Here is a 19,206-nt window from a genome sequence, read left to right as displayed (position 1 = left end):
ATAAATTATTGTGTGTTTGGATGTTATAAGTAAATATATAAAAATATTGGGTACACGTTTTCACCTATATCTATACACTCAGTCGTCAAAATCTTGTGTCTGATTTGGCTTTTATGTATGTTAATAGTTAAATATTAAATATACAGTTGGCTTTGTTACACGTGAAAATGAGCTGGAAGTTGATGGGAACGAAGTTACCTTCTATCTTCCACTTCTACTCATGTCCCCGTTTATATTAACACCTTCTAAATTTATTAATCCAAAACCCAGATTTTGTATGGCATCAAGATATCAGTCATTTGAATAGATTGATTCGGGTTTATTTAGTTTGTCGTTTTATAGATTGTATCGCGTAACTAGAGAGGTATTCTGAGAGGGTCTGTTTACACTTTAATCATACAAAATTTCTATTAATAGCGATATCTAATGTTGTTCATCTTCTGGTTTTATGTTTATAGTTATCGTTTATAGAGTGATATCAAGATTCTAATTTTACAGCTAGGTTAAAGATGATTGTCATGCCAAATAATCTAAATGATTGAACATGCTATGACGCTATATAATCAATATGTAAGATGATTGTCATACCTATAAATTGTAAGATTCTAATTTTACCATGCCATAAGTTCTTAAACAATGGTTACACAATGATGGTGCGAGAAGATCTATTGAGAACCGATATCTACATGGTGCGCAAGATCATTATCCCGAGTGTATTACAATGGATAGTATGATATTGTAACGGCTTGTGTGCTATGCTAGAATGTTTTCATAAGACCTGTTTTGATTATCCTTTAAAATAAAAAAAGATAATGTATGATATAAATAGGGGTGGGCAAGATAAGGGTCGGAACCTTGAAACCCGGTTACCCGACTCGCAAAACCCTTAATTAGACCCGAATATATAATATGGGTCGGGTAAAGGGTATTTAAATTTTACCTTAAAGGGTAAAAGGGTTTTAAGGGTCTGACCTTTTTTCAAACCGTTGACCCGTTTACTAGTTTCTAGATAGATATATATCAGATTCGCAATTAATCTGAAATGTAGGAGAGCTTTGTATTTCATATATGATTCATCCGAAAATTTTCAACTACTAAGAAAAATAAAAATAAAGGGCCATAATACTAACTGGAAACATATATAAAGGAATCACTGAATTGTTCGATCTCTACATGCAATTTGTGAATGTGAATATTATTTGTATCGGTTCAAATGGTTGATAAACTTTCGAAGTTAGACTTAACTATGTTATTAAATGAAAGTATAATTGTTTAACGATTCATATATTAAAGTTATATGTGAGATATGCAACTTGTAAATGCAGAAAATTAGATGTGATTATTGTCTTGGAGGGTAAAGGGTTGGACCCTTGAAACCCTTATTTATACCCGACCCTTTAATTGATTAGAGGGTAGGATCTCGAGTCTCCGTTTATTCTTAAAAGGATAAAAAGTCTGAGTAAAATATTAGGTAAAAAAGTCAAGTCTAACCCTTTAAACAATGATATAAAAGGAAAAGAAAAGGTTTTCTTAATACTTTCTTTGGTTTGTAATAGATATCATGTATTTAGTTTTTAATTTCATTAAAATATTATTTGAACAAAATTTGACTAAAACAATAAACAAAAACAAAAATAGTACAACATCCCATAACGAGTGGAAATATTTGGTAGTAAATTAAATAATTTTGTCGTTTCATTAGAAGCTTCAAGTCGTGTCACCTTCTTCTCCGTATACCTTCGTCTCCATAAACCATATATATATATATATATACACACTTACCTCTTACTCATTAATAATATTATTATTATTTACATTCCAGCTAACCTGCCACGTCATCATCTTCTTCTTCTTCACAACAATGGCAGTTATTCAACCTCGCATGCTCAAAGACTTCCTTCAAGACCAAAACCTCCCGTTCCCACGCCATCGCAAATCGACCATCTCCGTCATCCTCCACGCCGCCGTCAAATCGCCGTCAGTTCTACGCAAAACCATCTCCCGCCGGTTTTCGAACAGAATTAGGTCAGTGCCACGTGTACATGAGCCTACGATGACCAGAACGACGTCGGTTACGGTGAAGGATATTCTCCGGTGGAAGTCGTTTCGTGATTTGGTAGATCTGGTGGAGAATGACGTCACGCCGGAGTCACCTCGATGTACGGTTACAAACGCCACCACAACGTCTGCTGGTACGCCGAGGAGTAGCTGGTGCGATAGTGATTTCACCGTCGGTGATGATGATGATGATGACTCGCCGGTAGGTTTACGTGAATCGGAGGTGACTGATAAGAAGATATTTCACATTAATATCGTCGGTCGCGATCGGAACACCAGAGATCTAAAGGTAATAACTGTGATTCAATTAGGGTGCAAACGAGCCGAGTCTGAGCCTGACCTCTAGTTTACTGTTTATTAATGTTTTTTTTATTATTTAGAACTATTTTTATATTATTTTTTTTTTTAAATTTTATTATTTATAGTTTTATATATAACATATATATATTTTTGTAACCGTAGACGAATTTTTCAAATGGGTTACTGGGTGAATTCATCATTTCAGGATACACTCGTCTTTCGATACGGAGGAAACCTTGCCTGAAGGCACGACAGTGCGCATTAAGATAAAACTTATTCAGTTCAAGGATCTATATAACATAATATATATTATTTAGTTGTTTTTTCATAACATTATATTAATTAATTAATTAATCATATATAAATTTAATAATATATATATATATATATAAAAACATAATGTGTGTGTATATATATATTATTAAATTTATATAAATGATAAAACGAGCTGGCTCGAGCTCGATAAACGAAGCTATGGCTCAGGAGGTTCGGGCTCGTTTATTAAATAAAAACTTATCTTTAGGCTCGAGCTCATTGAAGTTTGGCTCAATCGAGCTTTTTCACGAGACAATCTTAACTAGTTTGCAAGCAACTCGGTTCAATTGCAACCCTGGTTGTGAATTGTGATTTGACCTAAAATTAAGGTTTCTAACCATGTCTAATTTGTAATACAGGATCGAAGAATTGTTGAAGGAGAAGAGGAACAACTTAGTCCTATTTCAGTCCTTGATTTCACACATGAACATGAACATGAACAAGCCTTAACTCCATTTCATCAAATCCTTGAAGATATGGAGATGAAGAATATACCTTCTCTAAACAAACGTGTTGAGTCAGTCGACACCGAATCATTTATAATTGAAGAACAATCGATCCAGTTAATGGATCATGTGAAAACAACAAGCTCTATTGACGAGCGGGAGTTACGCTTGGATTGTTTGTTATTAGATTACTTTTGGGATGAGTTGATCACTAGTAAGGATGTGAAGAACAATGGTAGATTAGAATCTAGGGTTTTAAATGTTGCAAAATGCTGGGTTAAAGGGGAAGATGATGGATGTTTGGAGTGGGAGATGGAAGGTAGAAGAGAAGTATGCGTTCGAGAAATGGATAGAAGAACGAATTGGAATGATTTTGAAGATGATCGAGAAGACATTGTGATTGAGATCGAGAAAATGATGCTTAATCACTTGTTAGACGAGTTATCAATTGATCTTCTTAATGTTTAGAACAAACAAATGAAATAATTCCAATTCTTTTATTAAATTTGTAACCCGCGATAACAAATTGTTAGTGCTGGTGTTTGTCCATAGAAAGTAGTGATATTTAAAACCGACGTGAAAGTTGGAACGATGTGTTAAATGATATTATGCTACGTTAGTTGTCTTTCATCCAACTATGCGTTTTGAAATATCTATGGAGACATGTCAACTACGTGTTTACTCTCTCGTACATAATTGAAGTTCGGTAGTAGTACATTTCAATATCATTTTTATTTATGTTGTGTTTCCGAAAACATTTATTTTCAACACCAACATTCTTAAAATGTATAATTTATTTAGATATTAAAAACCAAACATAAGACCATTTACAAGATGTGAATCGTTTTCAAGACATAAAAACCATAGGTAACAGGGTTTGGATCAAATACAAATGATATTAATGTGCTAAACTTGAGAATCAAGTAGAGTAATTATATATAAAAGTAGAGTAATTATGTAATTACTCTATGATAATTACTCTATGATGTAATTATATAATTACTCTACTTGTATATATAATTACTCTACTTGATTCTCACGTTTAGCACGTTAATTTCATTTGTATGTTAACCTTCCCCCAAGTATAATATGTATTTCCTTTTTTTTTAGTTTTAAATGATTTAGTATATTATTGAACTAGCTTTTGAACCCGTGTATTACACGGGATTTGTCAAATAATAAAAATAAAAAGATCCATTATCTAAAAGAAATGAACATAATTATAGGTAAAAAGAAGATTATATATATAGTATAAACAATAAGAAGTCTAAAATATCAAATTTACAAATTTGATTTTTTTATATACAATATTTGCAAAAATTGTTTTGACCAATTACCCGTGAATAACTATGATAAATGAGATGAGAGATTAGAGAATTAAAAGAGAAATTATAACCCATTTTTCAAAACTGTTTTGTCTCATGACCCATAGATATGTACGATAAATAAGATGAGAAATTAGAGAATTGAAAATGAAATTATAACTCATTTGCCAAAATTATTTTGGCCCATGATCAATGGATAGTTAAAATGAATGAGATGATAAATTAGAGAATTAGAAAGGAAATTATAACCCATTTGTTAATATGGTTTTTGCTTCATAACCCATGGATATGTAGGATGAATGAGAAGAGAGATTAGGCCTAGAATAGATGTGGGATTGCCACATCATCCTCATTATTTTCTTTTATTAGTACATTTATAAGGGTTGAGTTATAATAAGAAGATTAGTTTTCCTAGGAATGATAGGAAATAATCTTGTCCGTTCATTTTAAAATTGAATGGTTGAGATTAGATTAGAGAGATCATCAAGTGTAAAACAAGGGTAAGGGCAGAATAGGGATAACACATTTGCTGACTTTATCTTTCCACATGCAAGGCGCATGTCAAATTCCCCCGTCATTTTAAAACGTCCATAACTTTTTTATATGACATTTTTTTTCAAAACAATTTCACCATAAAAACGAGTGTTTTTTTTTATCTTTTATATGATTACCATATTGCTTTATAAGAATAAAAAAAATTCGTGGGTTTTACAAATTGTGTTTTACTATAATTGTGTTTTACAAAATGGTGTTATACAATTGTGTTTTATTTTTTCATAGTGTTTTTTGTATTGTGTTTTTTACATTGTGTTATTTAATTGTGTTTTCATTGTGTTTTTGTCATTTTGTTTTTATTTTCATAGTGTTTTTTACATTGTGTCTTTTTCATAGTGTTTTATTTTCTAGCGAAATTTTCGAAGACCTTTTCCAGCAAGGTGGTGGCGGTGGGCGGTGGTGGTTGTAGGAGATAAGTTAAAATTTAAGTGGGTTTTTAAAATTAAATTAAGTGGGTTTTCAATATTAAGGTATTAGACAAAAATACACTCTTTCCTAGCCTTCTTAGGAAAATCAAACTTCTTATTTGATTTTTTCTCACATTTATAATGTTATTGCATATTTATAATGTTTACATGCGCCGGAAAATTTATTGCCATATATTAATAAACCCAAGAACCGAAATATACTGAATCCATTGGTAAAAGTTTCCGCCTCTATGTCAATTACTTCTTGACTTCCGCTATTTTATAATTTTGTGAAAGTGATGACTATTATTAGAAATCAATTTGTCAAAATGGCTATTATAGTTATTTTCCCTCAAGAAAACTCTTTGAAAGTTTTCACTTGTCCAATCAATTTGTGGTGTACATTCAACATTCATTAGTGCACAATGCTAACCTCACTAAAAATATCTTTCCAAGTTCCTATCATAATTTTCTTAATCCAATCACTCAACTCTAAGAAATATACTCACAAAAGTCTGCAATTTGGACCCTTAAGACTGACTCTTACCTCTCAAGCTTTTAAGACTACAATAATGCAAAGTCGAAAAGTCCTAATGACTTGTCATCAAACTATAAATCTTTTGAATAACAGTTAGTTTGATTATATTCGGACAAATACACGATTCAATATCGACTTTGTTTTCCAATCCCTAGTTGATATGCAATAAGGGAATTTAAACCGGTAACTATGTGCTCTTCGTTCTTCTTAAAAGCAGTCATGCTTCTTGCTGTTCTTATGCAAATGAATGTTGTTGGATCTGATTCGAATCTTCCTACGGATCATGTTGCATTATTGAGAATCAAATCCATGATTACAAACGACCCTCATGGTGTCTTCAAATCGTGGAACGATTCTCTTCCTTTTTGCATGTGGCAAGGGGTGACATGCGGTCGTCGACACCAAAGAGTTACAAGCTTGAATCTAACTAGCAAAGCTTTAGAAGGTTCTTTATCTCCTTTTCTTGGAAACCTCAGCTTCCTTAGGTCACTTGTCTTAGATGACAACCGGTTTTATGGAAGTATCCCACATGAAATAGGCCATTTGTCACGATTACAAGAGCTTTCCGATCCCTTCACGTCAATTCTTTTACACGAGAAATCCCGGCCAACTTATCAAGTTGCTCAAAACTAAGGTTAGTTAGCTTATATTCAAATAAATTGTCAGGCAAAATTCCAAGTACTTTTAGTTCTTTGCGGATGATGAATATATTAAGTTTAAGCAATAATAACTTCACGGGTGGGATTCCGCCATTCATTGGCAATCTCACAAATCTAAGAGGCCTCTTTCTAGCTAGGAACGCGTTAGGAGGGAGTATTCCCAATTCTCTCAATCAGTTAAAAGATTTGAGAGAATTGGGTCTTGGAGATAACGGTCTTGTCGGAGAGTTTCAATTGTTTTTCTTTAACCTTTCAAAGTTAGAACTTTTATGCATCCCACAAAACCAACTTCATGGCAATCTACCAGTAAACTTATGTTTAATCCAACCTCATCTCTGGATGCTAGCAATAGATTTCAATCACTTCAATGGATTCCTTCCACCCTCGATATCAAATTGTTCAGAGTTGGAAATTTTTGATGTTTCCGTAAATGATTTTAAGGGTAGACTTAATATTGACTTTGGAAAACTTGAAAAACTTAAGTATTTGGGTCTTGGTACCAATAAATTTGAAAGCAACATTGTTGATTGCAAGACTCTTTTTGATTCTTTGTCCAACTGTAGCAACTTAGAGACTTTAGAACTTGCCGAAAGCCATTTAATAGGGGTGTTACCGAATTCAATTGGCAACTACTCATCCAATCTGCATCATCTAGAGCTTTCAAGGAATTATATCTCAGCCAGTCTCCCTTCATCTATAGGCAATCTATTTGGCCTGACTGAAATTAATCTTGAACTAAACAACTTCAAAGGCATGATTCCTGAAAGCATAGGAAAGCTTCGAAACTTGGAAAGACTATATCTTAACAACAATGCTTTCTCTGGAATTATTCCACCGTCTATAGGAAACCTGTCATTTCTAATCGAAGTAGCGTTGGGTGTAAACAAATTGGAAGGTAGTATACCATCCTCTTTTAGCAATTGCAAAAAGTTGTTATTACTAGTCCTTTATGTAAATAACCTCACCGGAAGTGTACCCAACGAAATATTCCAACTATCTTCTCTTACAATTGGTCTAGATCTGAGTCAAAACAATTTGTCTGGTGTTCTTCCGCAAGAGATTGGCAACTTGAAATCCTTAGGATATCTTGATTTCTCTGATAATCATTTATCCGGTGAACTTCCAAGTAGCTTTAGCAATTGCATCAGCCTTCAAACGCTAAATCTTTCCATAAATTTCTTCGATGGATCGATGCCGAAGGCATTGAGTTTTATGAAAGGGCTCGAATATGTTAGCTTATCACGGAATAACTTTTCTGGTCCTATTCCATCATATTTACAAGAAATGGATTTGAGCTATCTAGATCTTTCATATAACAACTTCGAGGGAGAGGTGAGGTACCTGATAAAGGTGTTTTTGCCAAGTATGATATCAATCACTGGGAACCGTAGACTTTGCGCTGGCCTACCTGAGCTTCACCTACCCAAATGCGCAACTAGTGCCTCTAAGAAGACTACTAAAAAGCTTTCGGTTTGGATTGTTGTAGCAATTACACTATCTTCCACTCTTGTAGGTTTAGCTTTGGTGTCATTTTTCTTGTTTTATTTTTGTATAAAAAGGAGGACACGTAAATCATTAGAAACAATCTCGACTGAATCTTTTGAGAGGATTTCATATGGAAGACTTTTCAAAGCAACCGAAGGGTTCTATCCAGATAATTTGATCGGTAAGGGCAGCTTTGCTTCAGTTTACAAAGGAGTTCTTGATGAAAGCGGCTTCACTGTGGCAATCAAAGTTTTGAACCTTAACTTTCGAGGAGGTTTTAGGAGTTTTATGGCTGAGTGTAATGCCTTGAGAAATATTCGCCATCGCAACATGGTGAAGCTTATAACTTCTTGTTCAAGTGTCGATTTCCAAGGCAATGATTTTAAAGCTTTAGTTTATGATTTCATGCCAAATGGGAGTTTGGAAAGTTGGCTGCATTCAATACAACACATGCTAGATCTTGCTCAAAGAGTAAACATTATCAAGGATGTGGCTTGTGCTCTTGATTATCTACATTGTCACTGCGGAAATGTAGTTGTTCATTGTGATTTGAAGCCGAGCAACATTTTATTGGACGCTGATATGGTTGCTCATGTTGGAGATTTGGGGCTCGCGAAAATTCTTTCCCTTGAAGGAGTATCTACAACTATAGCTCAAGTATTTTTAGAGGAACCGTTGGGTATGCACCTCCAGGTAAGCTAATGATCACTAGTCCATTTAAATGTCTTCTAGTCTACATTATACTATACTATTAACTTTACATAAGTTGCAGAATATGGACTTGGAAGTGAAGTCTCAACCATTGGGGACATATATAGCTATGGAATCCTTTTGCTAGAAGTGATGACTGGGAAGAAACCAGTTGACCCGATGTTTGAAGAAGGTCTAACTTTGCATTCATATGCTAGGAACGCCTTGGCTGATGGTTCTCTCCTTCAGATTCTAGATCCAGTACTTTTAAGTGAGGACGTTGATGAAAAGACTTTGATTTCTTTAGTGAAAATTGGAGTGCAATGCTCTTCCGAGTCTCCACAAAATCGAATGGATATTGAGACCGTTGTTCACGAGCTTTTCTCAAGTTCTTGATTTGTTAAACGCCCACGGATAAAGTTTTGCAACCTCTGAAAAAGGTAGTATGTGATCTTGTTATAATGTTTCTTTGTGCCTTTAAATGTATACATGTGTACCTTCACAAGCACTTATTAATTATGTAGGAGTACATGTTGACTTCTAAGGTCAAATTTCATTTTATGTTTTCCACTTTAATGATTCATTTTTTACAATCTTCGTGTACTTTTTTGTTTTCCACTTTAATGATTCATTTTTTACAATCTTCGTGTACTTTTTTGTGATGTGTAATGTATTTCAAGGTAACCTTAACAATTCGTGTCACTGTCAGTCTGTCACCTCACGTACCTCCTTAACATGGTCAACTTATCAGTGAAGTGTTTCTAACCGAAATGACTCGTTTGCTATAATGTTTACTACACTATGGTTTAACACCGCGCATGCCAAAACATTGATTCCACACTATTGAAATGTACTTTGTACAAAATCAATTGCCTCTTTCTCCCTTTAGCTTTTCAGTTCTTTTATAGTTGGCTAATTCAACACCTTAAATTGATATTTTAAAGCATTTAAATAGTGTTATTAATTAAAAATAATCTTATGTTTTCAAGCATCATGTGCTCAAAAACTAACTTTAGGTCGTTCTTAACTAGTTTTAGTAAGTTACACCAGCATTCATTCACTTATCACTTGCTAGATTATTAAAATAAACATGAATCACATGCTAAATTATTAAATTAAGCACGTCTTAACATGTTTAACCAGTCTTAAACATGATGAACATAATTTTTAAACTATTAGAAATATTAAATTCAGTCTGGTAAGATAAACAACTTCTAGTAGAAGCTTAAGGATCAAACAACCTATGTTCTGCCTATATATATAAGTATATAACTACCATTGTACTATATTATGATTTATATATACTTTTGTTGATTCTTATAATTAGCATTGTTGTAAAAATCGTTAGTCGGTAGTCGGGCGGTGAGAAGTAGACTAGCGATTAAACCGGATTAATGAAAATTAATCGGGATTAATCATATCAGACTTTAATATATATTTTTCAGTTTTATATATACACGGACACATTTTTAGATGTAATTTATAGTTTTATACATACGCATACATATTTTGGCCGGAAATTGGCTGAAATCCCACTGAAGACCGCTGGTTTTTGTTGAAATCTCGCCAGAAACCGCTGAGTTTGGTCGGAATCTCGCCAGAAATTGCCGATTTTGGCCGGATTTGACCGTTGACCGATTAATTAGCTGACTAGACCAAAATCAATCAGTGAAGTGAGGACTAGCGATTCATCAAGAATTAATCACTGCCTAGTCAGGATTTTCACAACACCGACAATTAGACTGGTCATAGAAACTATGCTCTCTCTCAATATCTAATGCAGCTTGATTCATCATTTTCAAATATTTTTATTTCTGTGGTTTTGTAATTAATTTTTATATATGTTTTCTTTGACCGATTAATTAGCTCATTAACTAGTGACTCATCAGGAATTAATCAGTATCCAGTCGGGATTTTCGCAACACTGACGATTAGGCTGGTCAAAGAAACTATGTTCTATCTCAATATGTAATGCAGCTGGATTTATCATTTCCAAATATTTTTATTTCTGTGGTCTTGTAATTAATTTACTTAACAAACCCTTTAATTATTATTCATGCCCACAAACCACCTTCAAATATTAAAGGCAGCAAACTGAATAAAATTCCCTACACTTTTTTAAAACACAAAAACCAAGTAAATAAAAATAATTAATAATAATAATATACTATAATCAAACCAAAGGTCTCTTTTCTTCATCCTCTTCGTGTATCGAATTCTCGTCTTTAACCGATTCTTTCGTCTTCAAGACCATTCTTGGAGTCGGTTTGTTCTCGGGTAACATCTTCAACACGATTCCCATGGATATTAGAATCAAACCCGTCCCATGTTGCTCGGTTAACGGCTTTGTGAAGATCAAGTACGATAGCAGCAAAGTAACCGCCTTTCTAGCCGTTGTTATCTATGTCGTTAAATACAAGTTCAGAAGCATGTACTAAAAAACTATAAATGTGATGGTGATAATAACAATATTGGTATTGAAGGAAAATGTACCATTGCAGTGGTGGCCGCACCGAATATGGCAATTAAGGAAAGAACCGAGACTTGACCGATAAACGTTGCCATTGCTTCGAAGATTAAGACACCGTATACATAAGGATGCTGCACCCAAATACAAAGATTATCAGAAGTATGTAAAGGTCACTACTTTTTTGAACATGGTTCAGTTTTGACTTTTGGGTCAACCTACACCGTTACAAGATATAACTTGGCATGAAAAACTTGAAAGTTTCAAGTTTTGTTTAACCGACACAATAAACAAGAATAGGTTGTCAGAACACGTTAGCAAAGCGCTTCGAGTATGTGGCCATTCGTGTCAATCTTGAATTCAGATATCAACAAGTTTGACTGGCTTAGGTCAAACTTATAGGATTTTTAGTGGAAGTCAACCTTGAAATTTTCAAGAGGGTTGACCTTTTAAGTCAAACTATGATGTTGACTTTCTTTGTCAAACATTAAAACTTGACAAAAATTGCAAAAACTTGATAATGACATTGAAAATGTAAACATTAACCAATATATATATATATATATATATATATATATATATATATATATACATTTTTTCATAACAAAATTCATACCAATATCTAACTTTCAAAGCACTAAAATCGACTAAATAAAAATAGAAACTTCACCTGAGAGCAAGAACTCCAAGCTTTAAATAACTCTCCTGTCAAAAGCATTGGAGGAATCAAAAAAGGCAAACCGACAACAGTTGAGCAAAACAGCATCTCCGTCTGCACAAGAAACCGATCATTCCCAACCAAAAAAGGTCAACTTTTTGACCCGTTGATATATTCACACGCCCAAAAACACAAAAACAGATCAAGTCACATGAAAATCACCTGAGTGGTATCGGGATTCATGGTAAATATAGCTTCTTGAAAATTCCCAAGAAACGAATCCATGATCAAAGCACCGGAAACCATCACAACACCAAGAATGCTAAAATTTGGTGACGTATTTGCATCCGCGAGAGTAAATAGTATCAATCCCGCAACCAAAAGTAACGCGGAAACATATTCGTGTGGAGGGTATTTTCGTCTTAACCCGGGAATAAACGCTCCCATAATCATCACTGGTAGAACCTAAATTTAAGTTCAAAAGGTTCAACCAAAATGATATATTGTGATCACAAATAATATGTCATAAAAAGACACCAAACTCATGACACTAGTCTTTTACACAACCAAACATTGCATGGTTAAAACAGGATCCTAAATTTATTATTAGTGCCATGCGTTAAAAACGCACAAGATATGGGATTCTTTAGGGGTGTAAACAAACCAAGCCGGCTCGTGAGCTACTCGAGATCGGCTCGTTAAAAGCTTGATTTAAGCCGGGCTTAAACGGGCATGAGCTCGAGTGACAAGCCCGAGCATAACTAGACTAAACAAGCCTATAATTTATATACTTTTATTTATAAATTATGTAAATTATATATATTTATATATTAATTAATTACTATTATTAAATTATACTAAATTATGTAAATTATGTAAATTATATATTTATAATTTATATACTTTTATTTATAAATTATGTAAATTATATATATTTATATATTAATTAATTACTATTATTAAATTATACTAAAAATAACTAAATAATATATGTTATGTTATATATAAAAATTGCAATTAATAAACACATTAAAATTATTAAAAATGTATATATCTTATATAACAATTATAAACGAGTCGAGCCCAAGCCGAGCTCGAAGTTTAGAAAAGGAGCTTGAAACAAGCCGAGCTCGAGCTCAAACGAGCTCAAGGTTTGTCTCATCTTGTTTACACCCCTAGCGTTCTTTAACATGAGATACACTTATAGGGTGGTAATGTACAACGAGCAAACATTGCCCGAAGCAAATTAAGATCTAAACTTTATGACATATACAGAAATAAAGTATTCACCTTGGTGGATTTAAACATGAGTTGAGCAGGGTAATTTAGGAAAGCCAAAGACCCTTTGGTGAGTCCATGAGAACCCATGAGTACAGCCGAGAGTTTGACATAGGTCTTCCACGGGTTCACCATTTGCTTGGTGGTGAACCCTTGCAAATAAATCAAAACAATGTAAACCCATCCTTGAACGAATGTAAAATACCAGCCATAACTATACAAAATAAAATTTTCATGAAAAAAATTAACATTTTTAACGATGGTTAAATTCAAGATTAACAAGATTTAGTGTAGATGACCGACCTGAATTTAAGACGATTATATACATATTCCTGAAAAAAAATACATGAATGTATTCATTAGCTTTAATTAACATAAAAGGAAACTAATGCTGCATTACTTATAAAACAAAAGTCCATAGTTGACTTTTGATGGTCATAGGATATATTTATAACATTAAACATGACAGCACATTATTCTAATCAAATAAATAAATAAAAAATTAAAGAAACACAATTTAAAGATCACACTACTAAATATATAATGTAAAAATTGATTTTTGATAGAACCAAGTTTTAGCCTTTAAATCTTTAAACTAACAAATGAATTTTATTTATTTATTTATTTTGTCAAATTCAACACAAACAATAAAACAGGTTTAGATTTCAAGTCCCTAAAAAAGAGAAGTGTAGAATTAAACAAAGTGATCATTAAAAAATTTGAATAATTTATTGAAAACAAATAATACTAGAAACCACCCAAAGAAGTTTCATTTTAGAAAAGTAACATATTCAACTTTGTGCTAATTACTAATTGCCTGCATATTTTTGGTTAATTCTAAGCTTTATTGGCTCTTTCTTAATCTTACTCATTTTACTTTTTCTTTTCATATGTATGCTTTTAGTCTCTATTTTTTTATTAAAGATGTTGAGCATTTGATTACTTCCTTGTAGTTTTGGTGCAACCTAAAAGGGACCTACCCAAATTATATAAATAGTTCTTTTCTCAATCTAGTGTCAAGGAATAATCTTTCCAAAGGTTTGTTTGTTTAAAATTTTAGATTACATCATCATCTTTCTTTGAGTTTGAAACTAATTTAACAGGTTTTCTATACCAAAAACAAATTATTCAAAAATTAAATATTAACTTATGTTCCTAAGTAATTAGTTTTTGGGAATAAAAAAAACTATTAAGTTAATTTCAAACTCAAAGAAAGACAATGATATGAGATATCATCCAAAACTTCAAACAAACAAACCTTTGCATTATTCCTTGGTACTAAATTGAGAAAATAATTTTTTTATAAGTTGTGTAGGACCCATTTAGGATTCACCAAAACTACAATTACTTTACCTTTACATATGTGTGCTTTTTGTCAGTATTTTTTTATTAAAGATATTGAGTACTTGATTAAGAGTTAAGATTAAGAAAGACTCAATAAAGCCTAAATTAACCAAAAGTATGCAGGCAATTTACACAAAGTGCTGCATGCAAGCCATAAACCTCATCAAGAATTCAAGATCAATCCAACCCCATATTATATTAATATAAAATTAATAAATTTATTGAAAACATTGCATTGTAGATTCTCCAACAGAAAACCCCAATTCTCAAGAAACCTTACAAAAACAAAAACAAAAAACAAGATTTTTCATTTGAAGAAACACTAAGTGACCCGGTACAGATTATAGATAATCTGGGGGTTAAGTAATGTTTCCCACGGATGAGGTCTAGCTGAGAAGGCTGTTCTTCAGGAGACCTGCAAAACAAACACCGTAAGCTCGTCACTGAGAAGGGGGGGGTTCCTCCTTGTGACCACCCTCCGGCGTGAGAATCAGACTAGGTTGCTCTGAATATAAGTGTATATTAAGAGATTGCTAGATAACTTGATAGCAGATGATCTTACCATTCCAAGATATTGGAGTATTTATAGCTGAAGGTAGGTTTCCTAGAAGGTACAGCCGGCTGAATAGTATTCCTGTTCAACCAACAGTGGACTATGCACAGGCCATACTGGTTGGTGGGTAGGTTACGGCCAACAGTAACAAAGTCGGCTGCACTATTCCACCAACTGTAGATTATGCACGTCCTACTTACTGTGGATTGTACGCAGGCCATGCTGGTTGGTGAATAGGTTACGGCCAACAGTAACACTATTCCACCAACTGTAGGCCGCGCATGCTCCTCAGTAAGGGTTGGTGAGTAGGCAGCGGCTAATAGTGACAAACAGTACTAGAGGGTGCTCCTCCTCGCCCTGTTGTCGATGAGCTGTCACCCTGTGATTGGCTCATGGGCTGTTCTGGTCAGATCGTCTGTCCTTTCCATACCTTGGTAGGTATGGTACAAAAGATCTTTCAGAATCAGACTGGCTCATTTAGGCGGGATTGTTCCCGCCTTGCTTATTCCTTCATGTGACTACTGAAGTAGCTAGTGTCTTGTGCGTGTAGCCCTGCTGTCTGCGGGTAGCCTTCCCTGATGGCTTGTATCCGCAACTGCGGGAACAGGCGGGGTACTTCACCATTGGGAGGCTTTCCCTGCGTGTTCAGCTTGTGTACTGCGCGTAAGATCCTATGAGCATGGTGGGTCCTGCGGGAGCAGATGGCCTTTGCGCAGACGTCCCTGTTCAAGGTGAGTCTTGCGGGACCAACTGATCTCTGCTGGGACCTACCTCTTCAAGTCCCCCCAGTCCAATGTTCTTCTCATGAATGTTTAATAAAGTGAGGTGAACTTTTGGACTTTGAGCAAGGGGTTTTGAAAAGGGGTTTCTAGTTTTAAGGTTCTCCGTGGGGATTCTTCCCGCGGGTTTCCTAATGTCACTTGCAAAAATTCCTGATTTTTTTTGCTTGATCTTTGGGTATGATGCGGGTAGGTATGTAACCTTCTCGCAAGTCAGGAGCGTTGAGTCTCACTTGTGTGGATTCTCCTTGAGGTTTTAGTGGTTTTGAACATAATGATCAATTATGTTTAAACCACCAATTCCATCCTGGAGCCTCAAACAATGTATTTCTCGACGTTCCCGCTATGCGGGGATGTTATTTCCGTTTCCACAAGCATTGCCCAGAAGATCCTTCCTGGTTTCAATTCCCTGCCGGGCGCTAGGTATGTGAAGGGTTTTGCCTTAACACTGTACCCGCGCTCGTCTTACGGTTACTTTACTTTCAAGGTACTCCTGGCGTCAATTCCCTGCGGGTGCTAGATACGTGAAGGGTGTTGCCTTAACACTGTATCCGCACCCGTCTTATAGTTACTTTGTTGCCGGGGTATTCTTGGCTTCAATTACCTGCGGGTGCTAGGTATGTGGAAGGTTTTGCCTTAACGCTGTACCCGCATCCGTCTTATGGTTACTTGGTTGCCAAGGTAAGGGGTATTTTCCCGCTTACCTTTGAATCTTTTTGAATTTTGAATTTTGAAATTCGAAAGGTTGGTGAGGATAAGAACAGTCCAAACATCTGAAACGTCGCGTGACGGTTTCTTTTGACTGTGTCAGGACGTGCAGGAAGTTATGGTGACTTGACAGAACATGGTCATTCCAGTCGCTTTTTCAGGCGCGTGGGCATGATTTTTCGGGCGCGTGGCCGCGAAATTACTGGCACACGTCCTTTCAGCAGCTGTTGCCAGCTTGCTTTTTGCCACGTGTCATAGTTTCATTGCACCTTTGATTTCTCTCTCCTCCGCATTAAATTCACCGCATTAATTGTGATTACTATATAAAGGGGGAGAGGGTTATTTGCAATTCACACTTTTCACTCTTCTTCTTCTTCTTAGTGATTTCCGGCAAATACTCCCCTTTTTCAGGCAAGCATTTTCCCGAAATCACTCTTCTTTCTGCAAAAATGTCCTCTCGTGATGCTGAAGCTATAGCTGACGACAGGGGTACTGCTGGTGAGTGCCAGTGTGCTCTGCCCGGCGATCAGTACCGGTATGTTGTCAGGAAGTTCATGCTCGATCATCTCGAGCCTGAGTTTCCTGAATCCCACCAGACCGTGTACGATCCCACCAGCTTGCTTTTTGCCACGTGTCATAGTTTCATTGCACCTTTGATTTCTCTCTCCTCCGCATTAAATTCACCGCATTAATTGCGATTACTATATAAAGGGGGAGAGGGTTATTTGCAATTCACACTTTTCACTCTTCTTCTTCTTCTTAGTGATTTCCGGCAAATACTCCCCTTTTTCAGGCAAGCATTTTCCCGAAATCACTCTTCTTTCTGCAAAAATGTCCTCTCGTGATGCTGAAGCTATAGCTGACGACAGGGGTACTGCTGGTGAGTGCCAGTGTGCTCTGCCCGGCGATCAGTACCGGTATGTTGTCAGGAAGTTCATGCTCGATCATCTCGAGCCTGAGTTTCCTGAATCCCACCAAACAAAAAACAAGATTTTTCATTCTTAAACAATCTTTCAGATCAAAATTGTTTTTTAAAGAACACCCAATTCCTGAAAAAAAATAATAATAAAAAAAACATCAAAAATCAAGCATGGGTTTTGAAGAACAACAAAATCTTGAAAACCCTCAAAAATCAAACATGAGTTTTGAAAAAAACAATATTTTTCATTCTTGAACAATCTTTCAAATCAAAATTAGTTTTTTTAAAAAACACTCAATTCCTTGAAAAAAACTCAGAAAACCAAACATGGGTTTTAAAGAACACCAAAAATCTTGAAAAACCTCAAAAATCAAACAAGGGTTTTAAAGAAATCAAGATTCTTGAACAGTCTTTCAGATCAAAATTGGATTTTTAAACCCAAATCCTGAAAAACCTCATAAAATCAAGCATGAGTTTTCAAACCAATCTTTCATATCAAAATTAAATTTTTAAATAAATAAAACCCAATTCCTAAAAACATCATCAAATTAAACAAGGGTTATAAAAATCTTGAAAAAAAACCCTCAAAAACCCTAAAATCTTTACTAAAAACACAAGCTTTAAAACAAAATTACCTCAAATAAATCAAACCAATTTCATATCAAAATTGGGTTTTTTTTAAAAAAAAAAAACTCATCAAACCAAACAAGGTTTCAAAAATCTTGAAAAACAAACCCTCAAAAACCCTAAAAATCTTCACTAAAAACACAAACTTTAGACCAAAATTACCTCACAGACGCCATTAACAAGGTACCCAAAGAAGAACCCAGAAGAGCAAATGAGAAACTGTTGCCATTTGGGTCGATCAGAAAGAGAGATACCAAACAGAGACCGAGTTTGTTCTTCGTTGTTCTTCATTCTTGCTGTAAAAAGCTAATAACTTTTGTTGTGTGTGTGTATATATATATATATATTAATTGATCATCAAGTGAGATTTGTGCATGTAGAGATTGATAATAAAAGAATTGATTAGAGGGAGCGTATCGGTTCAATCACGTTGTTGTTGTTGAGAACACAACATTTAATTTGGAGAGAGGTTGAGATGGAGTTTGCAAATACAGAGTCTGGTTTTGTGAGAAGCCGCCAACTCATGAACAAGGAGAGAGGAGGTGTAAAAGTTAATCATTATTATATTAGGGGTTTTGCTTTTTCTTTAAAGCAATTTTTAAACGGGCTACTTGTTAAATTTATCGTAATTGAATACGCTTGTTTTTTGATCTGGGATAATCCTCACCTAAGGCTGACGTTTATGATACTCGCTTGAAAACGTGACAGTGCGGTGAGATAATATTTTTTTATTTCAAGAATCTAACTAATGAATGTTACATACTTACTTAGACTCTCATCATCACCTGATGCAGCTAAAATTATATTATGAGAAAACATAATTCAAACCCGAATCACATGAAATATTAGTCTTTCTTTATTACTCTTTCACCAGCTACTCAAGAAAAGTATTACCACTTATTATTTTATTTTTTATCTTATTATTATTATTTATTTATTTTAAAAAAAAAAACAAAATAATACTACTTATTAACATTTGTTAGTTGACTAGTTGTAATTTTGTTACTTTTATTAATTAAGCTAAAGGGTTTTCCGACATGCTGGGTCACCGTATTTTATTCTTCGGGCGAAAATATGATCTATTTGTCAAGTTGT

General features: G+C 34.5%; 1 protein-coding gene and 1 pseudogene across 2 annotated transcripts; one reads left to right on the top strand and one right to left on the bottom strand.

Annotated features, from left to right (window-relative positions):
• Window positions 1–6,073: 6,073 nt before the first annotated feature.
• LOC143625427 (uncharacterized) lies at window positions 6,074–9,189 on the top strand (annotated as a pseudogene). The gene is made up of 2 exons (XR_013152273.1): window positions 6,074–8,781; window positions 8,861–9,189. The product of XR_013152273.1 is annotated as an uncharacterized LOC143625427 (transcript).
• Window positions 9,190–10,749: 1,560 nt separating this feature from the next.
• Window positions 10,750–18,539, bottom strand: LOC143625426 (UDP-galactose/UDP-glucose transporter 4-like). Its single transcript, XM_077095753.1, has 7 exons — window positions 18,274–18,539; window positions 13,485–13,513; window positions 13,194–13,395; window positions 12,126–12,368; window positions 11,916–12,017; window positions 11,272–11,379; window positions 10,750–11,179 (listed from the first exon to the last, which is right to left on the bottom strand). Exons 1-7 carry the CDS (start codon window positions 18,400–18,402, stop codon window positions 10,952–10,954), a joined length of 1,041 nt encoding a protein of 346 aa, XP_076951868.1. The 5' UTR covers window positions 18,403–18,539; the 3' UTR covers window positions 10,750–10,951.
• Between the last annotated feature and the right edge of the window lie 667 nt (window positions 18,540–19,206).

The sequence above is a fragment of the Bidens hawaiensis genome, unplaced genomic scaffold (genome assembly GCF_021521415.1).
Source record: "Bidens hawaiensis isolate Kalapana, Puna unplaced genomic scaffold, B.hawaiensis_p1.1 tig00004105_1, whole genome shotgun sequence".
In the NCBI taxonomy this organism is placed as follows: domain Eukaryota; kingdom Viridiplantae; phylum Streptophyta; class Magnoliopsida; order Asterales; family Asteraceae; genus Bidens; species Bidens hawaiensis.
This window is presented reverse-complemented; position numbering and strand designations above follow the sequence as displayed.